The following is an 18707-nucleotide window of genomic DNA, read 5'->3' on the forward strand; positions in this document are numbered from 1 at the left end:
GTATTTGCTGTCCTGACAGTGAAGCATACACATTAGCCACATTCCACATTTGATGCTCATATACACCTGCTTAACAACAGTGTTATTTTCACTTTTCCCCCTCCTGACTAGGAGAAATAGTATCATTCAGTCACCATTTTCATAATAAAAATATGATGCTGAGAAGTCTGGAATTTATGCAGAAACCTTTTCTATAACCTGATTATTTGCTAACTCACTTTGACCTTTCTGTGAATGCTCATGCAAAAGTCCTTAATGAAATTAATCTAAATTCTGAAATACTTACATTAAGAAATTACTGGCAGTAGCTCCCTACGATCCATGATCAGCTTCTTCCACTCCAAAGATCAAATTCACTTCCATTTACAAAACACCTTTAGGAAAAACTTTTAATTGATTCAGAGAATTTACACAGTATGCAACTAAATGCCTTCTGACAGAACAAGTTATGTTCAAATTGTACTGGTTTATTTACAACTGTAGTTTATAAACAGTAGCACAAACATCTTTACATGAAAAAAATCTCATTGCTGAAGTAGGCACAGAGTCAGAGACTCCTGAGGATATTTTCAGAAGGGATTAGGAAGAGGAAAATGTAATACAACAGCTGCTGGGCAAAACTATAAATACATGAGCATTGGCCCAGGTGCAATTTCATGCAAATATTTTCAACAGTTCAAGTTCTATTGGTGTTTACTCAGATACTAAGAAGAAAAAAAGTAATTAGTTCCAGAATTAAGGTGCCCTAGCTTGATTTCTAGTAAAATAACTTAGAATAAATGTTTTCTATAAAGGTCAGTTTAACTTGTTTCACCTTCTGATAAGTACAAAATCATAGGCTTTGATTCAAGCACTCAGAAGATTTCATGCAGCAAAGCTAATCCCCATTATCTGTCACAGTTTTTGGTGATTTCCCATCAGTCTACAAAGATGCTCTGCCTTGTCCATAAGAACATTCCTGTACTGAGCTTTGAACGAGAGAACCATTCTTGAATACATGGAAAGCTTATGATGAGCAATCATATAGTTGTTATCTCCCAAATATTTAATAATTTAGAAGTTGCTACTCAAAATAAAATAAATGAATACTTGAATCAATGAAGGCAACCAGTCAAGAATACATTTATCACAGGTATACAGCACTGGAATTTCTTCCCTGGTTTTGTGTGCATTCATCTTCTTGCTAAACACACCTTTGGTCAGCATGTACTCATTTTTGTGCTAAACTGAAGGGTTTTAAACATCTAATTTAGATTTCTTAGATATTTGTTTTCTGAGGAGCAAGGCAATTTGTTTTCAACAGTCATATGAAACATGCATTTCAGTGCATACACTCATCTTTACATGGGAAACAGCCTCAACATATGAAATGCAAAATTTTGCAAAATTAAAAAAATCTCAATAATAATTGTAGTAATAACTGTAGTTAATAACTACAGTTAATTAAGTATTTAAAAATAATTCTTACCATCAATTCTAGTCATTTAGCCTAGTAGCTGGTAAGACTTTAAAAAACCTTTAATTTTATAAATTTCTTGCATTTTTTCCATTTATCTGAAGCCCAAATTTGACATGACCATTTTTAATGTGAAAAAAAGTGTTTTTTACATTTGTATCTGCTCTGCTCAAAACTCTAAATTTTTAATTGGTCTTTGATACTACCTGGTAGGCAAAATCAAATTTCTAGACTGTACGCAATGGAGACATTTTATTTGGAAGGGATAATAATTTAAAAAACATTGTGTTTTCAATTGCTTCTCTGTATCTCACAGTCCTTCACTCCTGTAACACACTTAATGTCAATCCATCTGCATCTGCTCTTGCAAAAATGCAGATCACTCCCATTAAGGCTGCATTAAAATGAAACAAACTGACCTTTATAACAAACACTTCTCCAAAACAGAAAAAAATTATAATTAAAAAAAACCCAAACAAAAATCCTGTTCAGAAATGGATAATAATTTACCCTATCTTAAGCCTGCTATTCAGGCACTCCCACCAGCAAACAGAAAAATTCTCTTAAGTTAGTATTCAGTTGGGAAAGAGTCAGCTTGTGTCCACATACAGTATCTTGGTTGCTTCTTCTTTATAAACTGGTCTCTACAAAGTCTTTAGTTATTAACTCTCCAAGGCATCCAATACTTTCATGATCTGTTGTTTTATGGCTTTGGTAGCATCACCTGCATTTGGAATCAAATACCTTAAAAAAAAATTAGAAAAAGCCATCATTAATTCACTATAAAATTTTTGAAATTGAAATTCTTTTCATTTTTCCTCTGTCTAGGAGGAAGGGAAGAGGGGAATATATTAAAATGAAGAAAATACCAGGAATATAACATTTAATTCCTGATTATATTATGAAACTTTCTCTTTGTGAACTTAGAACTGTTGAGGAGTACTTCACAGGCCATATTGGAAATAAGAATTGACAATGGGATAGGTCAGGCCATTCAAGATCTCTACAGATAGCACTGTCTGACTGAAGCACAGCAGTCCTTGCTTGGTTTTTGTGGATTTCATTTTTTCCATTCCTTTAGACAGCTCTAGATCAATCTGCTCCAGTCCACAAGGTGGTGGGTGATGAAGTAAAATTCAACAAGCAGTAAAGTTCTCTGCAAAATGTGGATTTATCTTTGTTTTCCTACTATAAGCCTAAAGAACCAGCAGGCACAGAATGTCCCTAGTTAGGTAGGGAATTCATCTCTCCTCTCTTGTGAAAACTCCACTCACACAGTTCTCTCCAAAGAAGAGGATGAGAAAACATTCAGCTGGTATCAGCAATCTTCTCAAAACAGTGCCAAGAAACAGCAGGCTACACAAAGGGAAAAAAGCCTGATACATCCAGCTCCATCCCCTTCCACCTCTTAAGTATGCAACCAGTGATCATGGCAACATGTAACTTCCAAGAATCAGGTTTCAGGGAATCATAGTTTTGAGTTTAGGCTGCAGGGAACTGTCCACCTCATTTTTACTTAAGACCTCTAACAAAAAGAAAACACTTCCTGTTCCCAACAACTAGTTGCAGTTCCTCTCTTCTGGGTCTCATACACACTCATCATTTTGCTAGCAAATCTTTTTTCCTAGATAATATCTGAATTGTGTATTCCTAAATAAAAACTATTACTTTTGAGCTCTATTCTGGGAATTACAGCATACCCCTAATTTCCAGCATAGAGCATCCTGGGTATCATCACCACTTACATCTCTGCTACTGAGATGGCTTACCTTTCAACTGCCAGAATTTCTATGCCAGAAGTATTGCTATTTCCATACTTAAAGGTGATCAGTTCTGGGTGTTTCTTCTTGGATGTGATTTTGACTACAGAGTTGAGTGCCTGCCGAGACTGTATGTAAGCCAGTCCCTTTCGTGATGGAATCTCCCTCAAACAGTACATATGAGTTGCTGTTACTAGGAGATGACTTCAAGGAAAAGAAAAAATACAAATTAGTTTTGTTAATGAATTAAATATCAGCTATTTAGAAAGTTAAATTCTATGTCTAAACTACATGGAGAGAGCTAGATAATACCATTTCCAAATCTAAGGAACAGTTTTAATACTTTCATAATATCTAATTAACAAAGCTATACAAAATACTTCAGATTTTCCTTGAGTGCTGTAGCATGGCCATTTCTGAAAACAAGCATGGCATCACCCCCAGCATTTACTGGTGCACAGAGCATAGCAAGTACCTCCAGTCCCTCTCTCCCCCTCCAATTTTTCTTACTATCTTGTTCTTCAAAGCAAATCTTCATACCAGGTTTTATACTTAATTACCATTTTATAACACTAGGAATACAATGTTGGGGGTTGGGTATTCTTGTCTTTTCTTTCCTTGTTACTTGTGGAATTTTTTTCCATTGACTTGCTAAGAGGCTGGGGTGCCTGAGACATTGGGGAGGGGGAACTGCTCTGGTTTTTGGGAGTTTCTCTTGGAGATACCGAGAAATTAGAAGCAGATAAAGCACAGGAGCTGTTTCAGCTTAGTGCATTTTCAGAGTCCTGCAGGGTACTGGGATCAACTGCCCCAGGGCTTTGTAAAGCAAAGCCTCTCCTGCATCCTTTTCCACCTGGGCCAAGAAGGCTGTCATGGAGTCCTTTCTGTTATTAACTCCATAGTTGTTGTTTGCTGTGTTACATATACTAGTAAAGAACTGTTATTCCTATCCTTGTATCTCTGTCTGAGAACTCCTTAATGTCAAAATTATAATTTGGAGTGAGGAGTTTGCATTATCCATTCCACAGGAGGGTCCTGCCTTCCCTAGCAGAAACCTCTTTCAAACGAACACAAACAAGAATGCAAATACAGTAACACTTTGTTCTAGGTTGCTTCACACTTTCATCCTAGTTTAATATAAAGGATAATTTAAGTGATCAACACTTTTTTTCAGAATGTATATCAAGATGGATGTTTTCATTGAATTTAGGATTAATTTCAGTACCTGGGAAACATATGTCCATTTTCTTTTACTTCATTACAAGGGAAGTTATACTTCACATCAGGTTTATTTATCCACGTTTGGATGTTGACAACCTCTTTTCGATCATCATCCGACATTGAGGAGCTATCAATTTCATCTGTTTTGAATGGAGAGAGTAAAAACGTTAAAAAAAAAAAAATTCTTTTCACAACCATCAGCCAACTTTTCAATTCACTTAAACCCACTGTAGATACACTGGTTCAAAGCAAGGTCTACCTAAACATACAGAATTATTGAGAGGGAAGAAAGAAAAAGGCATATCTGTTATTTCTCTCTCAACAAACAAGTATTTTTAGGTCAGGGGATACCTTAGGCTGGTCTGATTTGTCCATTCAGTAAAGTTTCATGGATTTCTTTTGCATGGACTTGCCCAGACTTTCCTTGAAGCCATATAAACCCATTTGCACTTAAACCACCAATATCCTTTGGCAAGGAGCACCAAAACCAAGCCAACTAAGTCCAGAAGAGTCTCTTCTTGTGGCTAGCTTCTTTTACAAGAAGAAATGAACCCCTGTTGATCCCTTTCAAGGCCAGGCATTATTTTTGTGGATCACTTTTCCTCCATTAAAATGCCTCTTTCACATAACTAAACTTCTAACATTCAGCTGTGCCTTTTGTGCAAGTAATATCACATCTTTCTTCACCCTTTGTACTCCAGTCTCATCCTTTTCCTGTTCAAATATTATTTCTGACATCAAGGGCAGAAGATACACAATATTTAATGTGTGGGTGAATCATAGATTTCTGAGCATTTGATTTGCTTTTCTTACTGCTGATGACTACTTACTTATAAACCCACTGCTGCTGGATACAGCCAAATCATTCTATCACCACTGGATCTGAAACTAGAAGTAGCTGCATTTTTTTAACGTCTTTCTTGCATTAAATTCATACTGAATTTCATGTGCCATTTTACTACCCAGTCATTCAGATTAGCAAAAGACTCAGTCTGTCCTTACTACCTCAAATAACCTTGGATCATTAGCAAAAACTGTTGTCGTTAGCTTCACACCCTTTTTAAAGGGCATTTAAGAGCATATTCCAACCCCAAATTTTCAGTACAGACCTCTGGGAAACACCCAAAACTCCTGCATGTGTTATGACTTAGTTGCAAAACATTGCTTTTATGTCTAAAGATGCTGATTATGTTTATAGTAATTTTGGTGCTACATTAGAAGAATTTAAGCAATCTAGTTATCTGACATCATCAACTATATTAACTGCATACAAATCCCTCCCAGAAATAACTCAGGACAGCATCTTAAAAAGCCTTATTCAAAGCCACTTTCCTATACTTTGTTAAACTATTTACTTCAATGTAATTCAGAATTTGAAATTGGAAAATGTTGGAAAATTTGGAAAACACTTTGGAAAATGTTTTCATTGAAAAATACATTATGGAGTTGAAGCAAATGTAACAATAATCCACCCTCATGTCACAGAATCACAGAATGGCTGAGGATAGAAGGGCTCTCTGGAAGTCACCTGGTCCAACCTCCCTGCTCAAGCAGATCTACCCAGAGCAGGCTGCAATAATTACAGATGACTGCAATTATTTACTACAGAAAAACCCCAAACACTAAAACAAATTATACAGAAACAGGTTCACTTTTTGCATTCTGTTGTATCAAGATTATATACATTTCACTCCATATCTCTTAGCTTTGCTTACTCAAATTGCTCTGATTCTGCTTACTTACCAAGAATAATAGTGCTTTTAGAAGCACAGATTAAATAGAACTTAGCAAAAACCATTACTGAAAATGTGTTCTAGACAATCTGTCTTGGAGGAGCTGGTTTTCTGAAACTACAGAGACTTTGTCAAACACTATTATGGATGCTCAAAGGACTGTGCAAATCTAATTACATGGCATTTGGAGAAAAATCTTGTTAGCATTAAAGCTTCCACCTGATAATTCCACTTTGCTCCTTCAAAATTTTTACTGCAAATGATGATCAACTGATTGCCATCCATATTATTTAAACCTGTAACTCTCATTAATCTTCCTCAATTGTTCTTTTTGCATGTTAAAGATTCTCAGACTAGTTACTTGTTTCTCCCACAGAAGACAAATATGCCTTTTTGCCACAGAAGAGTTATTTGTGAGATGATAACTGGGAGTGGGCTAAAACTAACAGAGCAGAACCAGGGCAGCAGTAGGTCTGCACCATTTTAATGTTAGAACTGCTCTCAAAAAAAATTCCAAACAAACCTTTATGAAATGTGTGGTGCTCCAGTTTTGCCTGTAGTTTTTCAACTAGACAAAAAATTTAAATAAAAATTGCATGCTTTTTTCCTACAGCAATCTGCACGCATTTCAAGAAATTAATCACTTATTAATAGATTCAGTTCTGAAAAGCAAAGTCTGAAACACTGAAGAAGTGTGCACACATTAGCCATTTAAAGTCTAGCTCCAACTGTATTTCAGAAGTTCAGATCATTACACTAACTGACAATATTAGACATCCAAACTGAGATATATCAGCCAAACTAGGTCTTTTATATTTTGCTTACTGTTAAAGACACAATTTCCAGGTTATTACATATACATGATCAGTGCAGAAAAAAGATCTTTACTACAGAAATAACAAGAGAAGACACAAGATCCACTATATATATTTATTTCAATTTCTTCCAGTTGGCTGTTTGGTGCCTACCACAAATTATTTTTTATTTAATCTGCTTCTATGTATTTGAAGGGGTCTGGTCCTAAGCATTACCATAACACACACAAACAACAATAATAAACAAGTATCATATTGCAAGACAAAAATGTAAGAGATTTAGTCCAACTTAACAATTTTGTCTAAATAAGCCAATATATGTAAGAGGAAAAATCATCTACTGTACCAGTATCATATTCTTCTTCATCTCCGATGCTGAATACTGGCTTCACACCACGGTAGGGTTTTCCTACTCTGTCACTGCTGCTGACATGTCTGTTGGCAACAAAAGGGCAGGAGAAGGCATGGGACAGGAAAAGAAAAGTACCTTTGAAACTGGTAGTCTGAGTTCCACAGTAACATATTAGCAAAATGTAAACACAGCTGTGCAACAGAGAAGGACAAGAGAATTTCATGAAGCTGCCTGCAAGGAAGACATGAGTGACCCACCAAGCAACTTGGTTAGTGAAAGCACACAGTCCAGTCGCTTTGTGAGGCTGACTGTTGTAACAGATAAAGTGGAAAGAAATGCTGGTTTCTTTTAAAAAACCCCCAGCTTCTGCTCACCTTCTCAAATGGCAGCATACATGAGAGACCTGAAAACTGACAACATGCTAAGTTTGTAGCATGAAACTAAAACATATCTGGAGGGCAATTTCACAAGGATGCCAAATTCCTTAAAAGATAAAATGCCTCAAAAACTACACAGTGGGGTTATTACAAACCATCCACTGTAGTCTAAATGCTGATTTTCTGTTCATTACTTCCAGTTTGGGTCAAATCTTGAAATATATGCTCAAACAATTCCTACTGCTACAATCCCAGCACCACTTTGATATTGATGTCAAAAATCACATTTAAATTGTTTCTACATATCGTATCAGTCAAATGACACAAACACACATAACTGAATCTTAATGTGTGACAGTAAGATTGCAAATCCTGAGATATTTTAAAGCTCCAGCTCAGAATGGTGTGATTACATGGTCACAGCTGAATTAAAAGCTCTTGCTCTCAACTGTTGAGAACACCTGAAATATATGAGAAAACCTTGAAAGTTCAGAAAGCAACAATACCAGCAATTTTTGAAAAAACCAAACAGTTCATAATTTCAGCCTTTGGAATGGGAAATATCTAGCAGTTTTAAAAAACTCAAACCCAAAAAACCTGCCTGTACCTTTCCTCCAGTTCAATAACCTCCTACTCCATACTGTGCACTTGTTTCCTACCAACTCTAAGCCTTGGTTTCTGTTTTAAATACATTCACAAACTCCAGTGTAAATGCTACTGTAGAACCAAGCTGGGCAGGGAATAGGTTTAGTAACAGGTAAATTAATGCTACTACTTAGGGATACCTGAAAGTAGAATTGAAAGTTAGAAAAGAAAACAACATTTTCTATGGGTAAAATTTACTAATATTAAAAAACAAAAAACAAAAAAACAAGGAAAAATTAAAAATAAACAAACAGAAACGTGGTCTACGATGGCACAAAAATAAACATACAATAACATGCTCATTAGTGTTTAGGACAATAAGCATCAATGACACTGACAATTGAAGAGGGCAGTGCTTCCATATTGAGGCTTTTGTAAATATGCTTTAGTAATACATAACCAATTGAGTAAGAAGCAGCACATTTAATTAATGTCGAATTGAATTATACAGAGAGGATCTAAGAGCAGATCTCACTGGTGTTTATCAACTGAAGTTAGTCAGGACAAAAGAGTAAACAAGAGAATAAAAAGCTACTTTATAAAAGCCTGGTAGCATCTTAAATTAGAAAGTGATTCCCTTTAACTTGTTTACATGGAAGGCCACCATTACATGGTCACAAATTTAATGCAATGTCCTTTGGTGGCAAACCTGCCAAATGAAGAGATAAACACAAAGTAGATCTAATTGAATGGATACAGAAAAAATGCCATTCTAGCTTTTTAAGAACTGTAATTTTAAGAAAATACTCTAGGTTATACCGTGTGAGCTAATTTATTATTGCATCTACCCAATGAAAGAAGATGTGCACTAGGAGTGAAAGGAATAAGCAAAATAATCAAAGTAAAATCTCAGTATATAAAACTTCCTGGTTACAAATACAGATTGTAATATCTGAGTTATTAAAGAGTCACCATACATTTAATCTGGTATTTTAACACTTTTTCACCATATTCTAGAAACAGATCAACAAAATGTGGGGTACAATCCCCATGATCTTTAGTATTTCTACATTAACAAAACATACTACATGCTATTGGACCATCTCCATTGTTCTTTGTTCTTCTAATGATTTTGCTCATACAAACAACACCTTTCTGTGATGCATTTGGGTGAATCCCAGCTCAAATTATGTCCAAACTACTTAAAAGAAAAACTAGTCAAAAATCCTTGAAAAACCACTTTTAAAATTTTCAGTAATTCATCCAGCATTAATCTTCATGCACTTCAGTGTAAGAAGGTCAAAAGCTACAGAGCTCCTAAAGTACAGCCAAAGTTCCAAAGTAATTATGCATGAGCTGCTCTTCAATTATCACAAGTAATTTTATAAAACCTCAATTCATGATTTTTATTTCTGAAATAATTGTAAGACACTGTATGTGAGGCAGATGTGAAGGGCCTCCATATTTACATGAAAAGCAGTAGTTATGTGAATGAGGTAGAACTGCAAAGCATATTTACTTATCATTTTTCTTTTCCCAGTAATGAGCATGTCTGTTTCTTTCAGAATGTTCCATCACCATGTGATAAGTATAAAAACTTTAGACTTCCAGACAGAATTTCCACGTGGGTTCCCTGTCATATCTAAGTTCTGATGATGTTTTATGAAAAGTTTACTTTTCATACTTATAGTCTCTCTTGCTAAAACCTTAAGCCATAATTTGTACAGCAATTGCTCTTGGTGTCTTCTACTAGTACAGGCTACTAATAAAATGTATGTAGGAAATGACAGGTTAAAAAAAATTCCATAAAAAGCAATAGTAAGGAAGAAAACAGAAATAACAAAGCAGAAACTAAGAGAAGAAAGCACTGCCAATACATTCTTTTTCTTCCTTTAGTCTCTTGACCATTGCTTGTAAAAAGCAACAGTTTTAATATATTCCAAAAAATTAAATTAATATCAAAATATGCAAGCAATCTTGTCAGTGTAACCAATGCTTACAAACAATGTGATGCCATGCTAAATACAAGAAAGGTGGTTTTAGTCAGACTACTTAATTATCAAGCTTACCGCTCCAGGCTTGCTCTGTCTGGCCAGGAAATATTGAAAGGTATTCTACAGTACATTGGGGTAGAGGACAGAACAAAAGAATTACAAAAATGTAAAGGAAAACCCTAGAGAAATAGCTGAAATTCTCTATATTGGCAATGTATCTTCTTCAAGGAGGATGCTTGTAAATAAAAACAAGGCTTCATGAAAGCTGGTAAAGAAATACATGAGGTAAAAATATTTGCAAAAAAATCTACTAAATGATGCATTTCCTATGCTACCTATGGCTCCCGTGTAAGAATTACTTGATTTCCCAGAATGGCTTGGGGACCCTTTAGGGACTCTAAAGCCTATTTTGTTCCAGACCCTGCACAGGGACACCTCACACCAGACCACATTGCTTGAAGTTCCATCCAGCCTGGCCTTGAGCATTGCCAGGGATGGGACATCCACAGCTCCCCTGAGCACCCTGTGCCAGCACCTCACCACCCTCACTGTAAACAATTTCTTCCTAATATCTGATCTAAATCTCACCTCCTTCAGTTTAATTCTTCACACAGCAAAAGCTACTACCAAATGTTATTTAAGAATTTTTTGCCTCTAGTTGTGAAAGAAAAGTAATAATAGCAATTTAGAAAAACATTTTCCATCACAAAAAGAAGGAATGATCTGAGGTATCAGACTATTAAAAGCTACTTTTCATTTGGCATGTATTTTACATCCTGCCATCAAACAAGTGCTAGGTCTCTGAGATTCCTGAATACCAGTGTCTTGGTATTCAACATACACCTTCAAAGCCTGGAATTTAAAGAACTACAACAAGCATTTCCTTTAAAGCTCTGACAGATGAAAGCTGTTATTCTTGTATTTAGTTAAATAAGTATGTGGAATTATGACTTCCAAATTTGAAAGTATTCCTCAATCTACTTGCACAGTCTCATTCTTTGCTGTACCTGAAGACATAAAAACCAAATATGAGTTTGAAAAGTGGCTTTACTTAACAACTTGAAAAAAAATCAAGATCTTCAAAAAGAGGTAAACTTAATTTGGCAAGATGCAGCAGTGAAAAAAACCAAAACAGAACAAAACTAAACAACCACAAAACCTATCCATAATCCCACTGTCATTAATCTATGTCATTAGAGTCAGGATGGAGAGGAAGAGAAACACAAGTGAAAACATTGTTCACTTTTAGACTGAACACAAAATTGACACATTTTAAGAAGTGAAATTCAACGACAAATTCTAGATAATCATTCAAGGCAACATTGACCTACACTGGCCTTGCAATACTAAGGAGCACAGTAGGCTCCTTGAATCATGATGAAATTGTGATGAAGGAAGGGGTAGAAAATTAAAAAACTGAATATGGAAGACAACTTTTTCCTAATTAGCCCAGTTTTCACATGAAATAGGAAGTCACTTCTCCCAGCTAATGCACAGTGAGATAAATAACGCACCTGTCCACTGGAGTAGATGTATTTTCAATAAAACTGATAACTTTCTCTTTCACATTCACAGATTTAGTCTTCAAAGCAACCGTCATTTTATTCATGAGGGACTTCACTCCTTTTCCATCACCTGAACCATTAGGAGAATCACCCTGTAAAAGTAACTCCTCTCAGGATTAATCATATAAAAGTATGTTATTTCATCTCAATGAGTTTATTAAAAAGGAAACAGACTACAAACCAGCAATTTACATTTACTTTTTGGTACTCAGTAGAGCCTTAAGTACACAATTGAGTATTGCTTTGGAGTTCTATAAAATAACAGCAATGATATGTGACTGAGGAAAATATCGTATAAAGCAAGCTTAATAAACTATATTACTGAGCACTCTGCTATGGACATCTAGACAAAGGAATCCTATTAGTGATACACTGCATCTAAATGAAAAGCTAAATTCTACACATAATAGGTCAGCTGTAGAAAAGATACAATTTTGAGCTCTGCCATGAGATTGTATGCCACTTTATAGTAACTCATTCCCGGAGTAAGTGCCAGCGAAAGAGTTGTCTTATTACGGGTATTCTGTTGGAGATTGACTACAGCAAGTTCTTACCTACAAACTCTTCCCCTCAAGAAGATAAAAATGTTTATGTCATCTCTGACTAGACTGTGATCATAGTTTGAAATTAAACAAACAAGTGAAAACAGTCATGACTTACAATAATGCATTTTATGGAACAGAATGAGAAGAAAAAATTCAGTACACCTAGGGCTCCCATCCCACTGTAACATGCTAAAATTCACTTACATCAACAGAATTTATGCTATTTCTTGAGCCTGAGGTACTTGCAATCCAGTGGCCATATCCATTTTCTGGTCCTTCCACATTGATATCTGCTAAGTGCTGTTGTAGGGCTGTTAAAAGGCCATTAAAAACATTCAGAATTATACTGGACATTCACTGTTAATGAAATATTGTACATATCTGAGACTAATCAGCAACGATTTTTTACCCACAATTCAATAAAATAGATAAATTCAGCAATCACTGTAATAATCCCCAGCTTTTCTTTCAGTAGTACAAAGGCATTAAGCTAATCTAATTATCTAATGCCTATTTATCTACCTAATATACAAATTATTTCAGTAAACATTTAGAATACAGCAGCAATTAATCGCTGCTTTGATTTTGAAGATGGCTCTTACAGCACCACACATATTGATTAATAATTCCTCTATGGTCATATTGTAGCACAGATCTCTCCACTGTTGGAGAGCCTGATATTTCCAGCAGCATCAACTGCAGAATTATGAACTCCTGATTTAAGAAAACGTAGCAGCAGTTAGCAGTAATTACGAAGTTGCATCCTCATACGAATCTGCAATCTACAGTGGCTAAAACATCAAGAATGACAAGCTGAAAGAGGGAATTTGCTCAATCCCTGCACTAATTTTTCATAACTCAGAAATTTGCATAAGTCCCAAGAGTTAACCACAAATGTATAAGTGCACAGTGTTTATTTACACAAGAAAAAAAAAACCCTGACAAATGAGACCTAGCTGCTATTCATTTAGATGGTTTTTAGCAAAAGCCTCAAAAATACCAACAGCGTAAAGACAGAAAGATTTTTCAAGTCAAAGTTCATTATTAATAAGCTTACCCATGAAGCCTCCCTTGGCAATGCTTACATACTCCTTATTTTTCTGCAACAGAAAAGATAATTCTGATCAGAGGAAAAACCTGTGGAATGAGTTTGGCAAGTATGGTAATGAAACGGGTTAATTTGTTTACTAGAAACTGTAAACTTGAGTAATGTAAAAACCAGTTCAGATTTTAAGGATAAAATGTTTTGTCATTTACCATCAATGACACAGGCAAAAACCCCTTACCCCAGCTGTTAAATCAATGGCAATTTAATTGTACCTGTAAGAAATGTGCTAACACCATGTTCATATACATATCCTCTTCTTCCCTGCCACTTCCCATGAAGCAGAGATGTTCCCCACCAGCTATGGAGCCAGACTCAATAGATTGTTTTTGTGCTTCTAACAGAGACTTAACAGACTGTGCAAATTCTGATGGGTTTTGAAGCATCTGTGGAATGAAGAAACAAAAAATGCTATTTGACACCAAGATATTATAATACAAGTTGTGAAAGGAGACAAGCTTTGAGAATGGTTACAATTTGCTGAGGACAGGCAAGGCAGTATCAGCACTGTTGCAAGTCACCCACACAGAACCCAACCCAGACCTCAGTGTTACATAAAGAACACTGTGAATGGTCCTTTGCTTCCTCACCCCACTTGCTCTCCCCAGGAAAGAAATACAGCTAATATCTGTTAGTTTATTTCTGAAGGCACCAAGTAATAGTGAAACAAGTCTTTGCGACATTCATTAATTTGGTAATACAGCAGTGGGACTGGTTTCAATATGTACACACACTTGGGCACAACACATTTAAACTTCAAAGATTTGAAACCCTTCAAATTACCTGGAATTTCTAGATGCCAGTAAAGTCTTCCTCTTGTTGCCTCCCTACTAAGCTTTTTCTCATTTACTTATCAAGGTTTGGGAAAAGAAATTACAACTGAGAGTACAGGGATGCATCTGTGATTCTTTGTACTCTCAAAAAGTTAAGGCTGAGATACATGAAGGCCAACTCATGTAAAAACATGAGCTCTATATGAAAGAGATGGAGAAACAAGGGCTTTCTCAACACTAAAGCTAAAATTTTAACCTGTGTTTGTGGGGAAGGTACTTATTTAAACTTGTAAGGGAATTTTGACCTGTAACTGGATTGAGGGGGCAAAGAGGGGCCTGAAGGGATTCTCATTATCTTGTCTGTACAGTGGATTAAACGATGAAGGACAAAATCATAAGCACACAACCCAGCCATCAGTAAGTAAGGCTGAACTTTAACAGCGGTTTTCCTAGAGATAAAGGCTGCTGCTTTATTACACAGGTCCTAAATCTCACTACTTCCTCTAACTATAAATGAGATGGAATCCAAAGTGCTTTATTTTCTCATTGTTTCTCCTTACAATATTTTTTGTGTACTTTGCATATACAGGAATATAAAATACACTGAAATTCCATTAATGACTTTTCATCACAAAGATTTTTCTCTATATTTTCCTAGCATTGAACTTTTAAAAACAAGGATGAACCTGGTGACATTCATTCACTGTTGTCCATGAAGGACCATTAATTACAATATACAATTTAAATGCTTATGAACTGATCAAATCTAATTTAAGATTTGTTTTCATGGACTCCTTTTTCATATACTATTGGCTATTTGTACTACTTAATTTAAAATGCTTATTTTTTCTTCACTGAATATAACATTCAATTAAGGCCAGCAGAACAGCCACATAGTGGAGGGAATTTTTTTTCCTAAATGATTTTCGATCTAGGTTAAAAACCACACTATATCAAAGAATCATATGGGTTGGAAAAGACCCTTGTCATTGAGTCCAACCACCAACCTCACACTGCCAACTCTCCACTGCTAAGCCACGTCCCCAAGTGCCACATCTACAAGTAATAAATACCTCCAGGGATGGTGACTTAACCCCTTCCCTGGGCAGCCTGTTCCAATGCTTAACAACCCTTTTGGGGAACAAGTTTTTCCTAATATCCAATCTAAACTTCTCCTGGTGCAACATGAAGCCACTTCCCCTTGTCCTACTGCTTGTTACCTGGGAGAAGAGACTGGCACTGCTACAACCTCCTTCAGATAGTTATAGAAAGCGCTAAGGTCACTCTTCAGCCTTCTTTTCTCTCCCATGTAATTATATTTAATATTATATTTACATATGTGCATGTAACACTGAATAATGCAACATTTTAATTAGAGAGGTAAGGATATTAGATATAGGATTTAACTTAAGTAAGGTATAAAAGTCTTTTATGGTGTATATCCAAATAATCATTCCACACAGCTGCCATAGACTGTTTAAAGCAAAATAGCTGAGGGCTAATTCAGAAGTGATGAGTACACTGCTGAAACTGAAGTGATTTTGGGGGGGAAAAAGGACAGAGAAAAATACGACTGAATGTTCAATTAGGAATTTATAATCATACAGAAAGTACAAAATCATTATTGAAGTTACTCATCCATAGCCCGTCTCAGTGCAAAATTAATGCACCTTCTCTCTCATATTGTACAGCAAAAATTTTAAAGAAGCAACCAAATTCTTTTCAAGAAATATGTCCTGTAAAAGCAGACTGTAATAAGACTGGCTAAGGCAAAAAAAGAGATAAAGAAAAAAGTCTTTTTTAAAATTAATTACACCTTTCACTGGAAATTAGGACACTAAAAAGAGATTTCTCCTCAAAGCAATGTATAGTTTTTAGTCTGTATGAGTTTCCATTTCTAAGCAAAGAACAGGAAGTCTGGAATCCCAAATTCTAATGGCATTAAGGACTAAACTTCTCAGTAAGATGATGGTTTTACTATCTCCTTTAGAGAAGCTAATTCTTGAAACCTTATAATCACATAGTTAGGCACTACAGTCCACAGAATAGAGCCTAAATTAACGATACTTTATTTTTCAAGGCAGGCATTTCTCTCCCCTTCTATCTCAGTCAGGAGTCAAATATCAGTAAAGAAATAAAAAGCATACAAACCAAATCTGAGTCTAAATGAAATGCTGTTGATAAATGCCCAGCATTGTATTGCTCTGCAGGACGACAATCCACTACAAAGAATCTCACTCCTTCCTGAAAGAGGAATTTTAAATTTTAAAATTGCATAATTATTGACAGATTTCAATTACATTCCAATAGTAATCCAGTACTACAGGAACTGTACAGAGGGCCTAAGAGCTATTAAAAAAATATCTTACTTAATTTGATTAATCTCAACTTTGTCTACAGTTACCAGATCACTAGTAGTATTCTAGTATCAGTTTTCTATTAGTATATCAGCTTGTGCATGGGAAAGGATCATCCAAGTGCAATTACATAACTTCTACTGAGAGAAAACACAGTGGGTATGAGACAATCCAAGAGTCCAGAACAAATCAGCACAACACATAAGGATGCATTTATACCCCACCAACTAGGATATAAGATATAAACAGATACTTAAATTTACTTGGATGAGGAAAAAACCCAAACTATGCATGACAAAACTGGGCCCAGGAAACTGTTACAAGAAGTCAGTAGTCAATAAGACACACTGTAATCTAACTACATTATGATTCATGTATGGGTCCTAAATATTTCTAGTGAAGTCCTGCATTTATGTCTCCAATGAACTTCTACTGAAACAGGTTTAATCAAATTTCCTTTTTTTCATTTAAACCTTTCATTGACAAAAGACATATTCCTTAACAGCGTTCTTTTCAAAGGTACTGAGTAGTGAATTTTAAATTTTCCTCTACAGTAGCTACATTTGGAAAGGAATTCAAATTAATGAGATTCTACTTTCAGCTCACACTCCTCAAATTCAAATCAGCTGTCTTAAGCTCCCCTATGCTCATTGCACAAATGCATTAAAGATAGCAAATCATTTACAAGAGAGAAAACTTCAAGATAAAAATATTTTTTCTGCAATAGCAAATACTCATTTGTGCTGTTAGCATTTAAAACTAATGGTTAGTGATTCATTCTTTCCTATAAAACTGGAGGGGAAGGTAATTCAGTATACTGACTCCTTGTTGCTGATTTGCTTGCAGAATCTCGGACACAGAAACTGCTAGACAGAGAGCCTGGCTCAAGTCTGTGTCATCATCTTTGAGGCCCAGCAAGCTGCTGCCAAACAGACTGTGGTTGTCCTAATAAGGCAAGGAAAAGAAAAAAAAAAGATTAACTGAAGTAATTGTCTTTATGTGTGAAAGTTTAAAATAAAACTATATCCACTAAGTTGCAAATATTAAGTTCCACACATGCATATCCTGTCTACATAGCAATGAAACTTCTGATCAACTAAAATTCTTTCTGAAAATCATGGCAAGGTCTGCACTTCCACTACAAACATGCTTATTCACCACTTGGACCATGCCAACATGATGCAGTGCCTCTGGTATTTTAGTAATTTGTTTTCTTTATTCCCCAGAAAAAAACCTCCCATACCTGTCTACACACACTAGAGGAAGTACATACAAGCCAAGGGCAATGGCAATCAAATACTTTTATTTCATTCATTCACTAAGTCAGATATCAGGAATAAGGAAGAGCTGCAAAAACAGTGCAGCTGATAATAGGTTTATCTATAGTAAGAGACTTTTTCCTCTTTGTCATTGTAAGTAATACAGCTGGCACTGCCATGCAGTGTACTACAAAGCAATTGTGTCAACATGAAGTTTAGCTTCATCAGCTCTTACAAGAACCTCATTTGGAAAATGTGGTGATCAGTCATGAGAATATTACAAGGAAGCTTCTCTCTAACATGTTTCACTTAACCTTATCTTCCAAAGATCCTAACAGTAAATACCACCAGAGTAACAGAATGAAGTAATTGTTTAAAAAAAGAATATTGCAATGAAATATTCAAAGTTACTGTCAGCAGGAGCTTAAACACTTGCAAAAAGAAGAGAATTTCAAAATTATTGTTATTACCTTCCTGAAAGAAGCTGGAGTTTTGCTACAGTAATATTGTGCCAAAGAGAAGAGATCTTCTATATCCTCTAAATCGAGATTGGCTGGTGATGTTTCTAAGAATTCTGAGACAGACAAACAACATAAATGCAACACTATTTCAGACACAGAAATCAAGCAAGCTAGATCGTAAAAGAACTTATTTTTAATAAGGCATAACAATCTAGCATATTGATGAAACATGAATATTGATCCACTCTCCAGATGAAAAGTGAAGATACAGGAATCACTCCTTATCCATAGAAAGCATATGCTTTTTGCTCAATGTTCAAACCTTCTATGCTAATTATTTCTTACCACA

The 18707-nt window shown here is 35.5% G+C and overlaps 1 protein-coding gene across 4 annotated transcripts in view; it reads right to left on the minus strand.

Annotated features, from left to right (window-relative positions):
* Positions 1-894: 894 nt before the first annotated feature.
* TBC1D23 (TBC1 domain family member 23) overlaps positions 895-18707 on the minus strand; it is a 31316-nt gene continuing 13503 nt past the window's right edge. For 2 of the 4 annotated variants that reach the window (XM_079311906.1, XM_079311905.1), the window contains 12 exons: positions 18368-18471; positions 17461-17583; positions 16433-16525; positions 13724-13894; positions 13461-13503; positions 12608-12714; positions 11808-11950; positions 10369-10413; positions 7332-7420; positions 4442-4577; positions 3226-3420; positions 895-2200 (listed from right to left, as the gene is read on the minus strand). In XM_079311906.1, the coding sequence (XP_079168032.1) occupies positions 2119-2200; positions 3226-3420; positions 4442-4577; positions 7332-7420; positions 10369-10413; positions 11808-11950; positions 12608-12714; positions 13461-13503; positions 13724-13894; positions 16433-16525; positions 17461-17583; positions 18368-18471 (1331 nt within the window). In that variant the 3' untranslated portion in view covers positions 895-2118. The remainder of the gene's footprint in view (positions 2201-3225; positions 3421-4441; positions 4578-7331; positions 7421-10368; positions 10414-11807; positions 11951-12607; positions 12715-13460; positions 13504-13723; positions 13895-16432; positions 16526-17460; positions 17584-18367; positions 18472-18707) is intronic. The other 2 variants (XM_079311908.1, XM_079311907.1) reach the window with 2 other exon arrangements.

The sequence above is a fragment of the Erithacus rubecula genome, assembly GCF_903797595.1.
Source record: "Erithacus rubecula genome assembly, chromosome: 1".
Lineage (NCBI taxonomy): Eukaryota > Metazoa > Chordata > Aves > Passeriformes > Muscicapidae > Erithacus > Erithacus rubecula.